Source organism: Malaclemys terrapin, chromosome 5 (assembly GCF_027887155.1).
Source record: "Malaclemys terrapin pileata isolate rMalTer1 chromosome 5, rMalTer1.hap1, whole genome shotgun sequence".
Classification (NCBI taxonomy): domain Eukaryota; kingdom Metazoa; phylum Chordata; order Testudines; family Emydidae; genus Malaclemys; species Malaclemys terrapin.
The window spans coordinates 132,930,701-132,952,921 of NC_071509.1; the positions used below are offsets into that span (position 1 = coordinate 132,930,701).

General features: G+C 42.8%; 1 protein-coding gene across 7 annotated transcripts in view; it reads right to left on the bottom strand.

Moving 5' to 3' along the window:
* Positions 1 to 15,152, bottom strand: part of RASSF6 (Ras association domain family member 6) — a 61,036-nt gene extending 45,884 nt beyond the window's left edge. For 2 of the 7 annotated variants that reach the window (XR_008445026.1, XM_054029139.1), the window contains exons 1-2: positions 14,313 to 14,445; positions 8,536 to 8,628 (exon numbers count right to left, since the gene is read on the bottom strand). Coding sequence is in view for 6 of the 7 variants with exons in the window: in XM_054029139.1 (XP_053885114.1) it covers positions 8,536 to 8,609 (74 nt within the window). In the remaining variant the exon portion in view is untranslated. Of the gene's footprint in view, positions 1 to 8,535; positions 8,629 to 9,019; positions 9,184 to 10,372; positions 10,439 to 14,312; positions 14,446 to 15,064 lie in introns of those variants that run through there. The other 5 variants (XM_054029136.1, XM_054029137.1, XM_054029135.1 and 2 more) reach the window with 5 other exon arrangements.
* Positions 15,153 to 22,221: the final 7,069 nt, after the last annotated feature.

The following is a 22,221-nucleotide window of genomic DNA, read 5'->3' on the forward strand; positions in this document are numbered from 1 at the left end:
CCCAGAAGAGGTCTCAGGCTGATTTGTGGGTGCAGGGGCAACCAAAGGCCCCGTGACAGATAGTTCGATAGTCAAGATTTTAGTCTGACTCAGTACCAGCAATAATAGCGCTAGAGAGTAATTTGCACTTTGTACTCAGATTATATTAATGAGTAGCAAAGCAAGCAGGAAAATTGTGCCTTAAATAAATACTATGGTTCATTTAATTTGCTTTGAAGAAATTCTCTTTGGCGAGAGGAATATTAATGGGGGTTTGGTAACTGTATGTTTATCCTGCCTTCATTTGATGGAGCTATTAAATAACTACACGAGCTCTCTCATTTTTCATTTGCTTGCAGTTACAGAAAGATGTATCAACTCCACATTCGGGGGAATGGGCAAGAGAATGAGAAGGAAGACCGCTGCCCTTCCAATATTTCCTGGACAAAGACAAACGTCAGACCTAAAATAGAATGCCAGTCAGTGATGAGCACAGAATTCCCTGCAATGAAATCTAGCAATGAAAATATGAGGGAAAACAGACTGAATGTCCCTGGTCCGGCTTGAGGTTATTTATAGGTAACTGGCATTGAAAAATGGCAGAGGAGGAAATAAGTGTTTAAATGCCATCGTGTCAGGGTTTAAACACACTCCCAACCTAGAAAAAAGGAAAATACTCCAGGCCAGAATGGGGAAGGTTCCAACAACATGTGCAGACCCTTTCTGGTGAATGTTCCTTTCTTCTTGAGTGCACATCTTACAAATTGTGTCTTATCCCAAGTATCACAGGCACGCACGCCCTTTTGACATACCAGGCCCTTGAGATGGAGGGTGGGTGTAATGGTGATAGTTTTTTACACAAGTTTACCATAATTTCTTTAAGACTAGAGGTGTGCAATAGGTTTGCTGTGAAAACTTAAACCCAGGGAAACTCACTAGGTTTCAGGCTATACTATAAACTTGAAATTCAAACCATCCATTGAATGATTCACTAAACATTGCTAGGAAATTTGAGGATGATTTTCAGCAAATGGCAGAATTTATGAAATCGGGAGAAAGCTGGTAGTTTCAGCTGATTGCTTTTAGGTTCTGGGTTTGATCAAACCTGAAAGTGAAAGCAAAACCCGAGGTACAAACCCATGCAGATCACTGCCAGAGGGCCTAATCCGTTAAGCACAATAAATATTAATAAAAACCTATTTGTGAGCAAAGCAAACACACAGCATCTGCAAACTCACCCAAGTAAACAAATGGTATGTACCCATTTGTTGAAAACACACTGTACACATCTACTCTTAGAGTTATTTAATTAATCCCTTTGCCAATAATGATTTACAGAAGGAGTGGAAAGTTACAAGGATCTATTTATAGTAGTATCAGGAAAAAAAGTGACATTTAAATCAAGCACAGGATCATACAGAACAACAGATCGTTGTGTAAATATTAGAACAACTGGTCCCTAGTTGACCAGGAACCTAAAGAAGAATCACGTACAATATTTATATATTGTTAGGGCCTTGCAGTGTACAACCCTTCACAAGCAAGTAGAACGCTTGTTGTTGGCAATGGGAGTTAACTGTATTAATCGACAACACCATATGTTCCTAAATAAGTGAATAAGGAAGCCTGATGTGAAAGACTAAGGGCCTGATTTTGAACAGTGTCTCAAATCGGCTTCCCATTTTCCTCCAGCAACTATTACTTGGATGTCCCTCCAATGTGATTTGTGCCTGCAAATACCAGAAAGCACATACAAATGATCAACATATTGATGGATAGTAGAACCGATCAGAGGATCACAAGTTTGTTTTGGGACAACTTTCAAGGTTTTGACATTTGGTTTTTGTTCTGCAGTGACATGAAAAGAAAGCTTTTCCAACATTTTCATGAAAACAGGATTCTGTCGAAATGTCCGTTTTCAGATCGAAACCTGGGCTTTTCAGTTTAGGAAGGGCGGGAGGAGGGGAGGTTGTGTGTGTCCAAAACCTGAGCTTTTCAATTCAGGGGGTAGGGGGAGAGAAAGAGAAAAACTCTTCCCGACCCCCTTTTAGACACTTGCCTGGGATGTGGGAGATCCAGATCCAAGCTCCCCCTCTACCTCATTCACAGCAGATTCTCATCCCAGATCATTCTGAATCAGGCTTACCAGGGACTTGAACCTGGGCCTGCCATGTCCCAGTCCAGAACCAAAACAGCAAATCTGACTTAGTTTCATTTACTCAAAAGTATTCCAAACAGCTCTAATGGACAGCCTACTGTGACATCATAATGGGCTTTGTTGTCTCTGGAAAGGGGTACTCTCCCAGGAACAGGATCAAAGCACTAGTCCATCAGCACATTAGGCACTGCAGCCTCATTCGGGGAAGCATAGATTTTGGTGGGAAGTAAGAGATAGATACGATGATTATTTTTCTCCCAGTCGTTCAGCTCAGTTTGTGGACCCATTGTGCTGGGCTCTGTACAGACATGAAGTAAAAAGACAGTCCTCGCCCCAAAGAGCTTACAGCTGAAGACGAGAGGCAACAAAAGTCAATATAACTGAAAGCAAAGATGGTGGACAAAGAGGATGAGGGAGAGAGTGATAGAAACATACGGCGGAGTAGACTAGCTATGTACAAGATTTGCAACCTTTTACTTTAAAAAGGTATTAAAGAATAGATGGTGGGGTTCTGAAAGACAGGAGTACTTTCTCTTCTGTCTGTTCCTTCACACTGTCTTGCTGCAACTAAAGTAAGAGGCTTCTTTGAGGTTTCTGCCATATGTAACAACGTATGTAACCTACGCCGCTCTTCCGTTTGTTTTCAAACCCCATTTTAAATGGACTTTTCTTCCTTGCCCTGTCTCAGTGTCTTCCTCTGTTAGTATTTAATTGTATTACCCATCTCTGCACATGCAAAGCATTAGGTAATACAGTTTCTCTGAAAGATACTAAACAGAATAGCATTGTACTGTACTTTCCTAAGAAGGATAGGGCTGAAATGACTCCTGAAGCTAATCTCTTCTTTGGTGGTGCACCCTTTATTCAGTAGCAGATTGAAGTATTAGGGCCCACTAAAGTCGACAGGAATCTTTCCATTGACTTCAGTGGGCTCTGGATTAGGACCTTATTGTATGGATCAAAACCCCTGTTGACCAAAGTGATCCCCCCAAAAATAATTTTTCCAGCAGCTCCACCAACTGGAGAGCAGTTTTGGGGCCCTAGGGTTTCGGCTAATCCAAGCAACTGTTAGCTGCCATTCGTCCTTGCCTTTAATCATAGTAAGAAGATTGGTGAAACCACTTCCCTGTATTTGAAGTGGATTTGCTTGTCATTCGTCCTTTGTGTCCAATCAGCCAGGAAAGAATAGTGAAGGAGTATCCGCTCGCAAGATGTTTGAGTCACCCCAGAACAAAATAAATAGAAAGCTTAAAATACAAAGAGACATGTAACCAACCATGACAGATATGGCATTTTCCTGCAATATCCCTGGGTGACCTTATCGAATTAAGTTTAAGTATAGTTAGGGTCCATTGTATGAAATGAATGGTTTAGGTATTATTGTGGGCCAGGATTGTATGTAGCCTCTCTCTAAGGGGGAAGATGGGATGTGAACCCTGGAAAGTGTTATGAATTTCAAGGGACTACACTGACCAACAGGCCACACAAGAATGCACTTTGGGACAAAACATTGTCAAGTGGTTTGCCTGAGGAATTTCTAGGGGGAGGGCAATACAGACCCCCAGCTTTTTGAAGCTATACCCTGAGGAAGAGACCATTGTCTGCTGATTAACTGTTCCCAGAGTCTGATGATCACAGGCCCAAACTGTATAAAGGAAAGACTTATCTATTCCTTGGGGTGGAGGGAGGAGGTACCAGTTCTGCGCTAGACTGTTATGAAATTGTAATAACAGAAAAAAAAAACTTCTCAGGTTTGAAGGACTGACTCCTACCAGAGCCCTTGCTGGAATTGGGGGTGATCTCTGGTAAGCTGCAGGTGCTTTTATTGTTTTTAAATGTCTTCTCTGCAATGCTTTCACCTTAATAATAAATGTGCTTGCTTAGAAAGGGGTAACTTGTGGCTGCTGGCAATTACAGCTGCTCATAGCCTTCGGCAAGTTAGCAAAGCACAGACTCTGGCCTGTTTGCATAGTCTGGCTTGCAGGAGTTAACACAGTGTAGGCAGGGTACTGTGCAGCCTGAAAACCTCGGATCAGGAGGGAGACACACACATGTCTTTACACAAATGAGGTGAGGGCTGAGGAACCGGGAGCCTACAGTGGGTGCCTTTGAGAGCCACAGAGGGGGAATATAGGCAATGTTGCCCTGAGCCGGGACACAAACAAGCAAGCAAAAAATTCCCTGTCATATGATTGAAGACAACTAGGGTCAAGAATGTCTTTGATCATGCAGGTGCAGGGCCTCAGAAATACTGGAGGGTAAAATTCAGCACTTTTTTTCAGAAATATGTAGCATTTGAGCTCTTGCTGATCCTGAATGCAAGAATCTCCAAAAAGTCATGAATGAAAAAAAAATCTTTTCATGCACTGAAAGCTTTTAATGATGACATTTTAATCTGTGCATAATGCATCCACCTGGCAGTGGTGACTCAACTGCTGGGAGGTTGGTCGACGGGTTCCTTTCTGTGAAGGTGCCAGTTCCTTGCTGGAGAAGGGATGAAGAAAGAGTTTAACAGCTCTGGTCTGATGCTGAGAGCCATATATGGCCCTTGATCCATGCATGCTGCAAGTCTTATAGACAGCAATGAGAACTTTAGCCATGGACTGAGAGCACTGCATGATCTTGTGGGGGTTACTTTTGCGATTGGCTCTATATCAGGTTAAAAGAGAGACTAATCCTGAAAAATCTTTACTCAACTTTTAGTCAGCGCTTGCTCAGGCAAAACGCCTGCTGACAGCTGTCTGTGGGAGTTGGCATAAACAAAAACTAACACCCTCAATATTTGCCCTGCATCAGTGCAATAAACAGCGTGACTAAAACTGTGCAAACCATTTGGAAAGAAAATCGCATAGGGGAACTTTGGTAGCAGATCAGATTTACTTGTTCGCTGTGCTTTCTAGCAGACTGTGGGACCTTGGAAAATAGTTTAGAAGACCAAAATGGACCTGATTTAAGTGATGTTAGTTTTCTTTCCTTATTAAAATATATACAACTCACTAGATACTTGTATACACAGAGTGGTTAAGATTTTTCAAGTTGACTATAGGCACCAAATGAGTTACTTCTAGCAAGGGACATAAAAGGCAGTAGCAAAGGCTCTATAAATAGACTAGGAGCAAGAAAAAGATGAAGGAAAGCATAAATCCTTTCCTTGGAGGGGAAGAGGAGCTAATAATGGATAACATCAATAAGTGAGGTGTTTAATGCCTATTTTTCTTCAGTCTTCACTAAAAAGGTAAATTCTGACCAGATACTTAACATAATATTAACAACAAGGGGGAAGGAATGCAAGCCAAAATAGGGAAAGAACAGATTAAAGAATATTTAGATAAGTTGGACATATTCAAGTCAGTAGGACCTGAATAAATGTGCCCTAGGATACTTAAGGAACTAGCTGCAACAATCTCCGAATAGTTAGCATTATCTTTGAGAACTCATGGAGGATGAGTGAGGTCCCAGAGGACTGGAGAAGGGCAAACATAGTACCTATCTTTAAAAAGAGGAACAAAGAGGACCAAGGGAACTATAGGCCAATCAGCCTTTCATACCTGGAAAGATACAGGAAGGAATGATCAAATAATCAATTTGTAAGCACCTAGAGGATAAGATTACAAGCAATAGCCAACCTGGATTTGTCAAGAACAAGTTATGCCAAACCAACTTAATTCACTTCTTTGACAAGGTTACTGGCCTAGTGGATAGGAGGGAAGCAATAGATGTGATGTATCTAGATTTTTACACAGTCCTGCATAACATTCTCATAAGCAACTAGGGAAATGTGGTCTAAATTAAATTACTGTAAGGTGGGTGTACAACTGGTTGAAAGATCTTACTCAAATATTAGTTATCAATGGCTGTCTGTCAAACTGATGTGGCTGGGGAGAGGGTGAGGTTATCTAGTGGGGTCCCATAGGTCTCTCTCCTGGGTCGGCTACTATTCAGTATTTTCATTAATGATTTGGATGATGGAGTGGAGATTATGCTGATCAAAATTTGCAAAATGAGACCACCTGGAAGGGGTAAGAGGGCAGGATTAGAATTCAAACCAACCTTGGACAAATTGGAGAACTGGTCTGAAATCCAATAAAAACAAGTGTAAAGTATGACACTTAAAAAGGAAAAATCAAATGCACAACTATAAAATGGGGGAATGACTGGATAGAGGTAGTATTACTGAAAAGGATTCGTTGATTATAGTGGATCACATTTTAAATATGAGCCAATAAAGTGATGCACTTGCAAACAAGGCTAGTATTAAGGCATGTGTCATATGTAAAATTCAGGATGCAATTGTCCTACTTTACTCGGCATCGGTAAGGACTCAGCTGGAGTGCTGTCTCCAGTTCTGGGCACCAGACTTGAGGAAAGATGTGGACAAATTGGAGAGATTCCAGAGGAAAGCAACAAAAATTACAAAATGTTTAGAAAACCCGACCTATGAGGAAAGGTTAAAAAAAAAACTGAGCATATTTAGTCTTGAGAAAAAAAGACTGAGGGGAGACCTGATAATCTTCAAATATGTTAAGGGCTGTTACAAAGAGGACGGTGATTAATTGTTTTCCATGTCCACTGAAGATAGGACAAGAATGGGCTTACTGGGCAGCAAGGGAGATTCAGGTTAGATATTAGGAGAAATTTTCTAACTTTAAGGGTAGTTATGCACTGCAATAGGCTTCCAAGGGAGGCTGTCAAATCCCTATCACTGGAGGCTTTTAATAGCAGGTTAGACAAACAGCTTTCGGGTGGACTAGGTTTACTTGGTCCTGCCTCAGTGTAGGGGGTTGGACTAGATGACCTCTCAAGGTCCCTTCCAGCATGATTCTGTTATGCCTGTGTTTTCTGTGGGCACCTTTAATGGGCTCTTTATCAAGAGACGAGAACGTGCTGTGCATGCCAGCCAGCTCATTTCACACACCCTTTTGTTCTCTCTCTTGATCCAACCCTTGGGCAAATTGAAGACAATGGGCTTGTGTTGTGGAGCACCGTGCAGGACAGTACTGAAAGAGGCACGTGTAATAACAGCAGATCCAAAATTATGGCAATGGAAAGATACAATATGAAAGTTAGATCTGAAGTGGTTTTAGTCAGCAAACACTATTCTAATGCCTCATTCATTTCCCTCAAAGCAGAGACACTTGCATGGTAATAGAAAGATTGAAAAGCCTCTGCTTTGATCCAGGTCTCTCAGCCAGTTAATTAGGCACACGTGTATTTACAAGAAGCAAAAGGCTTCGGCTGGCTTAGTGCCTTATCTGGAGCGCATGTGTTTGTGTGCTGTGCTCATAAAATTTAAATTGCTTAATTACTGGTGAGACCTACAGCACGGTGTCCTAAAGCAGAATTATCATAAGGGGATTGATGACTAAGCAGGGAGCACATAGGCAGGTAATAATTATGTGCCGTGGGTAAGGTTCTGATGTCCCTGTTTACGAGTAGTTCCCTTGAGTAACGCTATTGAAATCAACAGGCCCACACAGAGCAAGGTGCTACTGAACTGGAGTAAGGGGATTTGAGTCTGGGCTGATATTTGAAAGTATAAACACTAAGAGACAGTGTGTGATGGGCCTGTGCATAGGGAGTGGGGGAAAAGGACAGTCACAGCCCCTGAACGTGCTTAGGGACTACTCCCCCTGTGGGTCCCCTGGGATGTGCATCATCCAAAAGGGGCTCAAAGCAAGGCAGGGAAGAGGTGGGGCAATGGACCCCATTTCTATCACACTGGCCCACATATGAAGGATGGTGCAATCTCTGCAGTTGCCTTGTGCATCAGAAAGCTCAGGGTTTAGTATAATATCAGGAAAACTTCCTGACAGCAAGATCTACCCTATGACTGTGGAGCAGTCTGCCAAGGGAAACAATGTCAGCTCCATTCCTGGAGACTTTTCAGACGTGACTGAACAAACATGTACATTCGTAGGAAGATGGAGCAGATGACCTGATAGGCCTCTGTGCATCTCTCATGTAGATGATCCCATATGCAAATATATGTAGACAATTTGGAAAAAGATGTCTGGTCCAATTTTTCAAAAGAGCAAGGGTTAGGCCACAAAACCCATATTTAGTCCCCTAAACTGGACTTCAGAGGTGCTGAGCATCTACTTCTCAAACCCTGAAATTGAATTTATGCACCCATGTTAGAAAATGTTGGCCTCTATGTCTGTGTACAAAAGTCAATCAAAAAGATGAAAAGCCCAGTTCTGTAAGACCAGTGTGTGTGAATGTCTGTTGACTTCCGTGGGAGTTGTGTATGCAGAGAGCTAGTAGGATCAGGCTCTCATCATCTGTATTATTATTATTATTATTATAGACTCAACACTTCTCCTTTACAGCATCTAATCTTAATAAATAAGTGGAACAGATCATTACCAAAACATTCAATATTCTTACAGAAAAGTTACCTGGTAATGTACTTGTCCTCACTGATGGAAATAGCAGATGGTAGATGTTGCGATTTCATAGTCACTTTCTTCATTTATTCGGATTAGATGGAACTACATAAAAGGAACAAAAGTATTCATCATTGTTCATTACATCTCTCTATTTGCAATGTAGTTTCACTTAATGTGCTACACTTGGAAAATGTATTGGTTTTTATATACTTGGTTTTTCCTAAAGTTTATGACTTGACATTAAAATTATGTCATTTTTCCTTGATGGAACACAATATATCCTGTGCTAGCACTATAAAGGAGGCCATTCCCACTATATGTAGGACTATTACTATACATAGTCCATACAGTTCCTATAATATAAAGGAACTATATGTACTATGTATAGTAATACTCCCAAATACTACAGCTTACAATGGTGTTACTAATTCAAACGATTTGCAGCAACTACTCTAAAATACTTTAGTATTATTTTACGAGAGAGGCTCAATACCGGGATGAGCCTAGAATCCTTGGCACAGCATAGATTAGCTCATGGACAACTGATGCAAAGTTGCCTCAGGTCACGAAGTGAAAGTGTCCTAGCAAGTAAAGCTGAACCAGGTTCCTGTGGAATTGGATGGGAAATGTAGAAATTCCAGTTGATCCAGTGGAGTCCTGTGGCATACAAAGTCAAAAAGCAGAGGTATTAAAAAGAAACCAAGGATACCAATTGCAACATTATCAATTGCTTTCCTTATAGCTGTCTCGGCACTGCGTAAGCTAGACCAATGAGATTCCAACAGTGAATTCCTGGGAAGTACGATTATGGAATTTTGGCTGCTCTCAATTCATTCCATGGTATTAGAAATAAAAGGCAGGCTGAGTGTATCATTTGTCAGTGTTGTGGTGCATGGACAAGAAGAGATAATAAAGTTAAGAATGTAAATCTCTCAAATCTCTAAGGGCTAACTTCAAAGATCCTTACTCAACTTTTACTCAGTCTATACTCAGGCAAATGCCAATTGAAGCCAATTGGTGTGCATTTGTTTGAGGAATGAGTAAAAACTGAATGTCTAATGCTGCTCTCATTTATACCAGTGTGAACCTGGACCAATTCCATTAAGATGTGTGGAGTTATTCTGCATTTACAGAGCGGATTCTGACCATGAGTAAGGACCTACAGGATCTTTGTTGGCCTGATCCAATTCACACCAAAGCCAACCAGAGACTTTTCATTCACTTCAATGACTGTTAGATCAGCCCTTGTACGAGCTGGAGGCCACAGAGTCCCAGGTTGAAGGAGGGTCTAGGGCTACATCTACACTACAGGGGGGAGTCGATTTAAGATACGCAAATTCAGCTACGTGAATAGCGTAGCTGAATTCGACGTATCACAGCCGACTTACCCCGCTGTGAGGACGGCGGCAAAATCGACCTCTGCGGCTTCCCGTCGACGGCGCTTACTCCCACCTCCGCTGGTGGAGTAAGAGCGTCGATTCGGGGATCGATTGTCGCGTCCCGATGGGACGCGATAAATCGATCCCCGGGAGGTCGATTTCTACCCGCCGATTCAGGCGGGTAGTGTAGACCCAGCCTAGGTGAACCAAGCTTTACAACTGCAGTAATGAATGCAATAAAAGCATTTGAAGAAGCCAAGTTCAGAATGGCCAGAAATGAGAAGTGGGGAAATTAAAAATTAGAAAGATCCTGGTGCATGCCAGCTTCTAATCTCTCTCCTTTAGACAAGATTTGATCCTCTGAAGAGAGATCTTTTATAGCTGTATACATTTATAGTATATAAATATCCAAAATAAAAATAAAATATATTTAAGCAAATATTAGCAAGCGAAGACGCTTAACATACCATTTATAGAATACCTTTATCCCATCCATCCACTACACCTTGACATACAAGAGCATCTAAGGCAGCCTGGAAAGAAAATTTGCAGTCACAAAAGCAGGAGACACCAGAGGACTGGATGGCTCTGCATACTGACTGTTATCATTTTGGGCCAAGAAGGTAGGGAAAGGATTCTAACAGTTGGTAATTCTAAGAAAGCCAGTCATTGGCATGCATCGTTATTGCCCCATAGATTTAAATCCTGCCACTTAACCTATAAGAACAGAAGCAACTATAATTAAACAACTTTATGGGTAAAGGAGTGCAAGAAACTTTTTCCCCTGCCAAACTCAGAGTTAAGTCACTTATCAAAAACTCACTGAAGTCAATTGAAAGAGTCTCATTGACTTCAATGGCCATTGGATCATGCCGAGTCCAATTAAATATACTTCTGAGAAATGCAATCTCCTCCGTGATTACTGCACAACAGAGAATGTTCTGGTGGATGACTGAAAATGGAGATCCCTACATACAACTTTCCTTATATTGTGTTCTCTTCCTCAGTGTATTTGATAGGAACCATTTAATGTATTCTGAAGTAATTTACTTTGATTTAATCTGATTTACTAACTAACACTGCTAGCTAGATACTAGTTTATACCAAACTGAACTTGTGCGTCAGTCCAAATGCCTACCCCATTATTCACTGATAGCAGTTAAGAAAAAATAAAGCGTCAACCATGCATAAATAACCCTTTTTCATACTTTGAGAAAATTTTATTTTTATGGTTGAATTGGTCTCTGGCTGGCCAGCAATACACAATTAGGTTTGTCCCTTATATCAAACAGAATGTAGCTGACCAATAAGAGCCCAGCGACAAATTGCCTTTTTCACACCCAGCACTGCAGATAAAATTATTAAATCTAGATGATTTGCTCTAGAGTTGCTTTGTTGATTACAGAGTTAACAGATTGTTATATTTTAGCAGTCAGGTTATTTATTCAGTTAAGAAGTGGATCCCAAGAGCTACAGATGGCTTCCTACATAGTGAAGGACATCTTTTGTATGGGGGAAGTTTTTTTTACTGATGGCCTAATCATCCACTGCACACAGCAGAAGCCCTCCCTTGAAGACATTTGCCATGGATATGCCCAGGGGGACTCATAATAGAGCTGAATTTTGTCTCAATTTTGATATGTTGATAAAACTTTCCATTCAAATTTCGATGAAGGCCAAACACATGACAACCAACCAACCAGTGACATTTTCACAAATTTCCCCCACATGGATGAAACGGTGAAAATTTCAAGGGGGGTGGGGAAGGTGTGGTGAGACAATTTTACAAAATTTTCATTACTTTTATCCCTCTGATCTTGCCAGTGCTGCTTAAACACCTATTTCAGAAGAGCATTATAAGTCAATCTGTTGTGATATAGCTACATGGCGAAATAAACCTGGCGGCCCTTGTACCCCTTTTGATACACACATTTACACTCAGACCTGGAACCCGCAAGACTTCAAGTCTCAAACCCACACAGTTCATACCGGTTCCTGTTCTCTTCTCTGCCTCCAACAGGACAGGACAGTTGGGTTGTTGACTGGTTTCCATAGCAACTCAGTTGCCCAGGTCCTCATCTCTAGACTCTGCACATTCCTAAGGCAGGTCTGGCCTGGATCTATCTAGGCCAGACCCAGCTTTCATCTGGTCTGGCTCAGCAATCTCAGGAGACAAGTGCTGTCACATATTAGGCAGCCAGAACCGGCCCACCTCATCACACAGCCTCCCTTGTTGCCTTACTCCAGGGAGGGCTCTAGCCTCTCCCAGTTCAGTTAGGGTGACTGATCTAGGAAACACCCTACCCTTTTCCCCACATGTAGCCCAGCTCAGCTGAAACAAAAATAACATTCTTGTGACCAATGTTACTCAAACCCAACACTACAGCCACAAACACAGCAGCTTCTTGAGTGACTTGCATATGGATGTTAGCTAACCGTTTTTTCAGTTCCTTCTTTATGCCTATAGGTGGAACACAATATCGTCTTATGCCGTTTACTCTTAGATTGCACTGAAATCGATGAGAGTTGAGGGCATTCAGCACCTCACAAAAACATATGCATTATGCAGTTGCACAAATGACGACGGTATTTACCCTTGCATAAGCCTTAGTACTGCATAATTCTACAAAAGCAGCCATTGTCCTGCCATATTCCAGCACCTTGGTTTGTCTGCTTTCCATATTACCTCCCTTCTCCATGTTTGTCTCCTTCCCACAAGGGGAGCAACGGGAGTTTCCTGCACCATTCGCATCATACTGCCCTTAAGAGGATTGAGTGGGAAGCAGTGAGAGGAGACTGTTCGCTACAGGATGGACAATACTAAGTTGTCAGCTCTTGTTACATTACCTGATATTACCAGACTCAGGCCTGGTCTACACTGGGGCGGGGCGGGGGGGGAAGAAATCGGTCTAAGTTACGCAACTTCAGCTACATGAATAACATAGCTGAAGTCGATGTACTTAGATCGACTTACCGAGGTGTCTTCACTGTGGTGAGACGACTGCTGCTGCTCCCCCGTCGACTCCACCTGCGCCTCTCGTGGCGGTGGAGTACAGGAGTCAACGGGAGAGCGCTCAGGGGTTGATTTATTGCGTCTAGACTAGAGGCAATAAATCGACCCCCGCTGGATCAATCGCTGCCCGCCGATCCGGCGGGTAGTGTAGACATACCCTCAGACTATTATCTTTTTACAGCTTCTCCTGCTATCTAGCTGTACCTTAATCTCCTGACATATAAAAAGGTTGTAACGAAGAAGAATGGGTTAAATACTGGGCTTGAGTCTCTTCTCTCAAACCAATTATACTTTGGTATATTTCCACTGACTTACATGCCGTTACTCCCAATTTATACCAGTGTAGGTCAGAGTAGAATCAGATACTCTTCCCAACACTAACTGGAAACTTTTTTGGGGGGGGGGGGGGGGGGGGAGGGAGAAGAAGGCAGCAAAAAAATGCAAATTCAAGTCAACTGAAATATATCAAATTCATGTCAAAGTTACAAATTGTTTGCCAAAACAATTCCAACAAAAATCAAAATGTTTCACTGACATATTTAAATGAAATAATGTTTTAATTTTTCAATTCAGAATGACTTTCAATATTTCCATCAACTTTATTAAAAACAGAAAACCCAAGAAATTTCAAAAGTGAAGTGAAACTTTCATTTTCAAATGTTTTCTTTCAAACCAAACTGAATTTGATCTTCTGATTCACCAAAAATCTCAAAAAAAAAAAAAAAAAAAAAAAAAAAAAAAAAACACCCCAAAAAACAAAACAAAATAAAAAAAAACCCCACAGGTCAACCAAAATTATTTCCGCCCCCTCCCCCCCCCCACATACAATTTTTTGGAACTGTCACCAAACCAAGATATCCTTAATTCACACAGCTTTACTGTTTGCCTCAGATTCTAGTGCAGTTTAGCTATCTATTTTAGAAGGACCATTCAACAAAATATATACCTCATAGGATGCAGGGCTTTAAATTATAAATACATGGGTGTAGGCGTGACCTTAAATCCTTTCTTTCTTAGGTTCCGTGAGGTCTGGTACTTTGATTATTTCTTGTTTGTTTGTATCCTGGTATTGGTTTTTGTTGATTTGGTTTTATTTAATTTTTGTGGATGTAAACGTGTTATGTAAAAAGCAATCCACTTTTCATCAGCATAAAATGGATTTTATCTGCTTTTCTACTGTTCTGTGATGCTGTAAGTTCAGTGTAGCATCCTGAGCACCCAACATAGATTTTGTTTTAAAGGACCTTATTTCTTCCCAGTGCCTCAATAGCTCTCGTGGAAAATAGAATTTATTCATATAATAAGTTAATTTTGCATAAGTTTGGACAACCAGAAAGATGATAAAAAAACCCAACATAAAACTGTTTCAATGCATAACACAGGGCCAGACTCACCAGTATGATAAACACAGCTTCACCGGCTGAATAAGTCAGATTTTACAGCTAGCTTGGATCACTGCAGCAGTGCAAAGCACCTCGAGTTTACTGATGAATGTGGCCCAGTAGCTCTAACGTTAGACACAAAGGGAGAGAACCATAAGCATGCCTTGTCCTATTTGCCTCGGTAAACATTATACAAGGGGCTTTAATAAAAGGCTTACGTGAGCTAGTCTGTTCTAATAATGGATGACTGATATTTATGAAGAGGAAGCATTTTTTTATGGATTCCTGCTACCTGAAATTCCTGCTACCAGGAAAAAGTAAGGTCAAAGTGACCTTTGAAAATATAGTTGTAATAGAATTAATGAAGAATAGCAGAGTGACCTCACCAGAGACTTATGGCTTCTGTTTAGCTACAAGACAGGTACAAAACACTTTCCTCTACCTATCTTACCCTCATCCTGAATTGCAGGGACTACCTTTAAGTATGAGAGTCATCTTATAAGAGATCATTTCTGAAGGGGAGCACTAACATGTCTCCTCTGCTCTAGTACACGAACTAGCTGAAAGGAATTTGACATGAGGTCTCTACAATGCCGCCATACCAATCACTTACTGACACTGCACATTAAACAGAAAGCAGAGGTGCGGCTCCTGCTAAATTCACTTACCTGTACGTGCGATCAAAACCAGCTGAAAAGTAACAGAGGCTTTTCACATGCCTTTTTATTGAGCCCCTGACAACACATGACAGCACTGCACTCTACCTGACAGATGCCTCCAATAGTTTTATGCAAGAGTCCGGGGAGCTGTTAATTGTTACTTTGCTCAACAAGCAGGGAAGTATTGGAAACGTGAGACACTCCCTGTACCTTGGTGCCTGTTGGGAGTGTTTACTTTCCTTTCTCCCAGCAGCTGATAGGAGCACTCCCTACTCAGGGTTACACACCTAAGGGAAGTGGGTTGACTATTCTTGTTAACACTTTAATAGCTGATTTTATAGTGGAAGGCAGACTGTTGATGCTAAATAGCTATTTACTGGCCAGATGCAGCCTAAAAACATTCACCACCTGTTTGCTGAAAGTAATTCTTTTCCATACTTGTTTCCTGGTCCCTAGACTCCGGTGTACTCTCAATCTTTGTAAGGGTTCAGTACAACAGCTGATGTATGCAATTAGCTGCTAAGTAAATTATCAGTAGTGCAATATATGCCCCCTAATGGGGACAGATCTTGATCAAGGAGACCTACATACATAAGGATGTTGTGCAGTTATAGTAGGATATTATGCAGTTAAGCAATATTTATTTAAGACTCATTGGTCAAGATCTGTCCCAATTAGGCGGCATATGTCACTGTTAATTGCATACCAGCTAATTGCCTAATTCAGCTATTTGCATAAGTTGCAGTTGAAATGCTGCTCTATACTGTACAGACATTATGTCACAAGATTTTGGAAATTCATTTCTCTTAGATGGCTGCTAGTAGATAGGTAAGATGGAGGAAAGTCATTGGGGCACATAAAGAGAAGTTGTGATGAAAAAGAAGAAGGTGTAAAATATTGGGCCTGAATTTCTTCCCATAAACCAATTTTACTTCTTGTACCGTCAGAGACTTTCATCAAGTTACTCCCACTTTAAACCCGTGTAGATAAGAGGAGAATCAGATACTCACCACTAAATATAAACAGTATTATTGCTTGTCCTCTAAATATTCAGCTTAGAAAAGAGATAATTAAGGGCGCAGATATGATACAGAGTTCTCTAAAGTCATGAATGGTGAGGAAAAAGTGAATAAAGAAATGTTGTTTACTCTTTCCCACAATACAAAAACCAGGGGGCTCCCACAATACAAACAATAGGAAGTACTTTTGCATGCAACACATAATTAACCTGTGGAACTCATTGCCATGGTATGTTGTGCTGACCAAAAGCATAACTGAGTTTAAAGAAAGAACTAGGTACGTTCATGGAGGACAGGTCCATCAATGGCAATCGGCCAAAATGGCCAGGGGTACAACCCCCTGCTTGGGGTGACCCTCTACCTCTGACTGCCAGAAGCTGGGAGGGGAAGAAAGGGGTGGATCTCTCCAAAAACTGCCCTGTTCTGTATGCTCCCCCTGAAGCTCTGGGACTGGCCGCTGTAGGAGGCAGGATAGTGGGCTCGATGGACCCCTAGTCTGACCCAGTATGGCTATTTTTATGTTCCTATGTGTTCTAATTTAAAGCTGTTCTCCCATTAAAAAAGGGGTTCCCCCCCCCCATCATTAACCTGCTTGCAGGGAGCTGTGGGAAGAGAAGGGGAGAGGGGTAAACAAACTTCAGGCTCAGATAGGAAATGGACCCTAACCAAATCCCTGGGATGCAAGACCCCTGACCTGCATGCAGACTTACAGAATCAGTCCCTTTGCAGTTACCGCTCATCTTCAGCTCAGAGACACGGCTGTTCTCAAATGCCATCAGGCTCATGCTTTAGACGGCTTGTCACGGACCACTTCCAGCAGAGTCATCCTGATGGGGACATTGAAAGAATACTTGTGAAGTCACACAAGTGCCCTCTCCATTGGCAAGAGATGAGCCCTGTTGTAGGTACAGTCCCAGAGTACCCCACAACGTGGCACTGTATTCACCCCACCTCCACATGCCTCTGGACCAGTGGTTCTCAACCTATTTACCCTTGTGGGCTGCATATACAGCTCGTTATATGGGTCACATCTACACAATATATATATATATATATATATATATATATATATATATATATATATATATATATACACACACACACACACACACACACTAGCTGTATGGCCCTAAGGATGTCACATAGGCCACAGTTGTGTGCTGACAGGTTGAGAACCACTGCTCTGGAGTCTCCAATGATCTTGCTCAAAGATGGTTTAATTTTTCAATGCCTCACACCACACAGTTCCTGTGGTCCTTCCAGGTTGAAACCCCTCCTTTCTCAGGACTTCAGACTGCACCTCTCTCTCGGGTCCCCAGTTCCCCCTATGCCAGTCTCACTGCAGCCCCTGGAACTCTCTCGAAATACTTTCCCCCAGGTCTCGTCCTAGTCCTGGCTCCTGGGCTCAAACTCCTTCTGTCTTTGGGGCAGGGCTCCACAGCTGTCCTTCCTAGGGCTGTACCTGAAGCCCTGCAGGCTTCCCTAGCCCAGTTCATTCTGGTTCACCACAGAAGACACTCCCTGAAAATCTTTCCTGACTCTAGGCTCCCCTCCCACCTAAGAGTACTCCTTTATAATCCTCATCCACTGAGCACACCATTTAGACACCTGGCTGCCATTCCCAGCTCTGGTGAGCCTTCTCTGAACTACTTGTTCTTAAAGGGGCCATGCTTTGGAACAGGGTGGGCTGGTCCCAGGCTTCCACTGTTTCTAAAGGGGACAGCCTACCCTGTTACAAGCACACTAGGGAATACTGGATCCCTATCTTTGGCTTCATCCCATCTCTTTTCTTTTTAAAGCCTGGCTACCTCACAGCCAGATTTGAATGGTTCTTTCTGCACTAGGAAAATCATAAAGCAAACTTCAGCTGTAACCATAGACTTTCACCTCATTTTGAATCAAGCCCATGAGGAACTGCAAATTTCCCAGAGTCCCAGTGCAAAAACATGAACTATTTGAAGTTCACTCAAAACTGGGCCTGGATTCACATGCCAGATTTGTGCACCTTAACAAATAAGTTTGAAAAAAAGGGAACCTGGGTCAGTGTTGAGTTGGTAATGAATAAAACCCCATATCAGGAGATTTTCTCCTGGGTGCGGGAGAGGCAAATATTTTGCACAGCTCTATTTGCTGCAGCAAGTGGTGGTAGCTGCTGAACTGCAAAATAGCTCTGATATACAGACTAGAACCCTACCCTGTGAGCTGCTGAGTGCTATTATCTCCTACTGAAGTCGATGGGAATGGAGTGGGTACTTCACACCTACCAGTTGGTGTTCAGCACCATAGAGAATCAGACTCTCAAAGGAAACAGCCCACATCTTGCTCCGAACCAGCTCCTGAAATTTCACAGATCCTGCTCCCGAAAGGTACTGACAGGCCTGCAAGTCTGCCCAATCAGCCGCACTTCCTGTTGCGTATGCGCTGTGGAGCGGGTTTAACAAATGTATTTACGAAATGTAATTGTCCTTTTGGAGTATCACCTAGGCACGCTTTCCCACCCCCATAACGAAATGGGACACTACAGCCAGGCTCCATTCTTCTTACAGCGCAGCAGGAACAGTCAGAAGCATGTTGCTCTTTCATGGCTATTCACACTGACTCACAGTTATGTAGCAAAGTCCTTCTGGTTGTTAAACTGGTTTATGGCAGGATGTGGGATTAGTTGATGACCTCTCACCCTACGGCCCTTCTTGTGGGTGTCTTCACAGCAGCTGGGAATGAGCCTTCCAGCCTGTGTAGACATTGCAGCTTGGGCTGGAGCTCAGGATGGCAGCCGGGGTCAGCTCCGGGCACCAGCTGAGCAAGCTCATGCTTGGGGCGGCAGATTCTATGGGGCGGCATTCCGCCCAATCCTAGGGCGGCACGGCCGCTTTTTGTTGTTGTTGTTGTTTGCTGATCCAGCCGCCCTGTAGGGGGCGGTGGCGCGGAGGAGGGGAGCACCCTGCTGGGAGTGGGCTGCGTGCTCCGTCTGCCCCAGCCGGTGTCAGGTCTGTAGCAAGCCCGGCAGGGCAGCCCGTGTCCTTCCCTCCCCGCCGACCAGAACAGCGCGGAGCCCTCCCAGCAGGCGGCGCGGTGGTTGGGGCGGCGCGGCGCGGCGGTCGGGGCCGCGTGGTGAGCACCCTGCTGACACCCTGGACACTCCCATTCTCTCTCTCGCCCCCTCCCTGCACTAGCCGGGGCACGTCTGCAGTGCAGGGAGTCCCCCTGCACCCTGGCTCCGGCCGCCCCACAGGTTTTTTTTTTTTTTCCTGCTTTGCCGCTCTGGCCGCGCTGCAGGGTTTTGTTTTGTTTTTTTTCCTGCTTTGCTGCTCCGGCCGCGCCACAGGTTTTTTTGTTTGTTTGTTTTGCTGTTCTGACCGCCCAATTTTTTTTGTTTTTGTTTTTTTGCTTGGGGCGGCAAAAAAGCCAGAGCCGGCCCTGATGGCAAGCCTAGGGAGTGAGTGGGCTTGAGATCCTGAGCTGCAAGGGCACACTGCTATTTTCAGTGTGTTAGCACGTCGACCTGTGCTGAGAAGCCTGCTCCTTGGTCTCTGTTTGCACATATAATCCAGTTGGTACATAGAATCATAGAAATATAGGTCTGGAAGGGACCTGGAGAAGTCTGCCAGTCCAGCCCCTTGTGCTGAGGCAGGGCCAAGCAAATGTAGACCGTCCCTGATAGCTGTTTGTCCAATCTGTTTTTTATAACCTACAATGATGGGGATTCCAGAACCTTCGTGGGGGCCTACTCCGGAGACTAACAACCCTTACAGTTAGCAAGTTTTCCCTAATACCTACCCTAAATCTCCCTTGCTGCAGAGTAAGCCCATTACTTCTTATCCTACTTACAGTTAACAATTGATCACAGTTCTCTTTATAGCAGCCCTGAACATATCTGAAGACTTATCAGGTCCCCCTTCACTCTTTTCTCAAGACTAAACATGTCCAGGTTTTTCTTTTTTAAACCTTGCCTTATAGGTCAGGTTTTCAAACCTTTTATCATTTTTATTCGTCTCCTCTGAATTCTGTCCAGTTCACCCACATCTTTCCTAAAGCTGAGGCTTCACCGGTGCTGAGTAGAACAGGACAATTACTACCCATGTCTTATGTGACATTCCTGTAATGCACCCCACAATGGTCACATTATTGGCTCATATTCAATTTGTGACCCTCTGTAACCTCCACATCTTCTTTAGCAGTACTACCACCAGTTATTCCCTCTTTTGTAGTGGTGCATTTGAGTTTTCCTTCCTATGTGAAGGAAATATCACTTGTTTTTATTGAATTTCATATCGCTGAAGGTAAGTACAGCTCTTCACACCATGAGGGCTTTCAGAATGCTCCAGTGCGCTGAATGGGTACAACTGTAATAGACACTGGGAAGCTGTGCTATAAAGTGTCAAAGTTTCAAGGGGGACAAGTCCAGTTTAAGCAGAGACTTAACTGATTGAGAAGTTTTTGATTAAAAAAAAGAATGCACTCTTTATCTTCAGTCTGTTTTTTGGATATTTTTACACCATTGTAACATATTTGGGCCAAATTCTGATGGTGTAAATAGATGAAACTCCGATGAAAGTGTGTGTGTGAGGGGAAATGATGGTCTAATGGCTAAGATTTGACTGAGTCAAGTGACTGAGACTTCAGAGATCTAGGTTCAATTTCCAACTCACCCACAAACTTTTCTGAGTGACTCTGGGCAAAGTCACTTAATCTAGTGTGTCTCCGTGCTCCATCTGTTAAAAGGAGTGAGCACTTCCTTACCTCACAGGAGTTTTATGAGAGAGAAAAATCCATTAACAAATTGAAAGAGCTCAGACAGTAGATGATTTAGGCCATATAAGTACCCAAATAAATTGTAAGAATGACATGCCTGCCTATGCAGCAGAGAACTTGGACCGTTTACTTCAATGGAGTTACTCTTGATTTACTCCACTCTCAATGAAAGGAGAATCCGGCCTTCTTAAGTGTCTACCATAACAAATGTTTCAGTGGTCATTGTATCCACCGTTCTCTACTCTGTAGCTGCAGCAGAGGGTGCTGTAACTGTTTGCAGATACAGGCGAGTCTCATCTTACGCGCGTTTAACATGCGCAAATTCAGCTTTGCGCAGTCAGCAAACACACACACACACACACAAAAAAAGAGCGAAAAATAACAATTTAAATACTGTACCTGTAGTGCGAGCGATTCCGCCCGCCATTCCACTCAATGGAATTTTGACTATACACGATTTTCGCTTTATGCGCTGGCAGCGGAACGTAACCCCAGCGTAAGATAAGACTCGCCTGTAGTCTGATGCTCTTCGTTAAATAATTTTAGACTGAGAAGGAGTGGCAGCAAATAAAAATTGCTGTGCTCACACTGTTCCTGTTTGGGTGCAGAATAAGAGGCAGGTACATTCCAGTTGTAAAGATGGGTAGAGTTCTGAGCAGATACAAAATTTGTATCTGCATTTGATCCGCAATCTGCAAATGTGGTCTGTGGATATCCGCATCTGCGGCTGTGGTTATCCAAGGATATAAAGCGGATATCCTCAGATTTGCAGGGCTCTAAAGATAGGACGTATGTCTCCTTGGACTAGGTCACATTCATCTTGCCTAGTCCACAGTTTTGTTGTTCTACAGATCTTCTCTTGGAATTTCTGTACTATATTCAGCACATATGTACTGTACTTCTCAGAAGTAACTCTGCTGATATCAGTAAAGTCATGCTGCTGTGAAAATGAAGTAAGAAAGAGGAGAATTGACACATAATCCTTTGCATATGGAAACCCATTTAATTAAGCAGTACAACACTCTTGTGTTTGTGACAAAACTGTATGGACAGAGTTAAGGAAATGGATACTGTTAATGTTGAATTATATAGGTAGGCAGATATTTAGAGTTGGATTTTCAAACATGTTCAAGTGGGATCTGTACTCCTAGCTCACTCAGGCACTTTTGAAAATCCCACCCACCGTGTGCACTTGAACAGAGACAGGGAAATCCAAAGGGGAGAATGCCAATCAGAGGTTGGCTGGTTCAGAGTGGCGCTGCCTCATGTCTGGCTGTAACTGTAAGTACTGCTCCTTTCTTAGCATTTTCACCCACCCTCGTGTATTTTGGGGGGAAATGCTCAGGTGTTCATTCTCCAGCCTGTGAACCATCTCTTAGTAAAGGGAAACCTGCAGCTGTCTGTTCTCAAATTCCCTTTCCCTGATTTGGTGCTGTCCTTATAACAAGGCATTAATAGGGAATTGCAGCCCTCTCCCCTTACAAACAATAA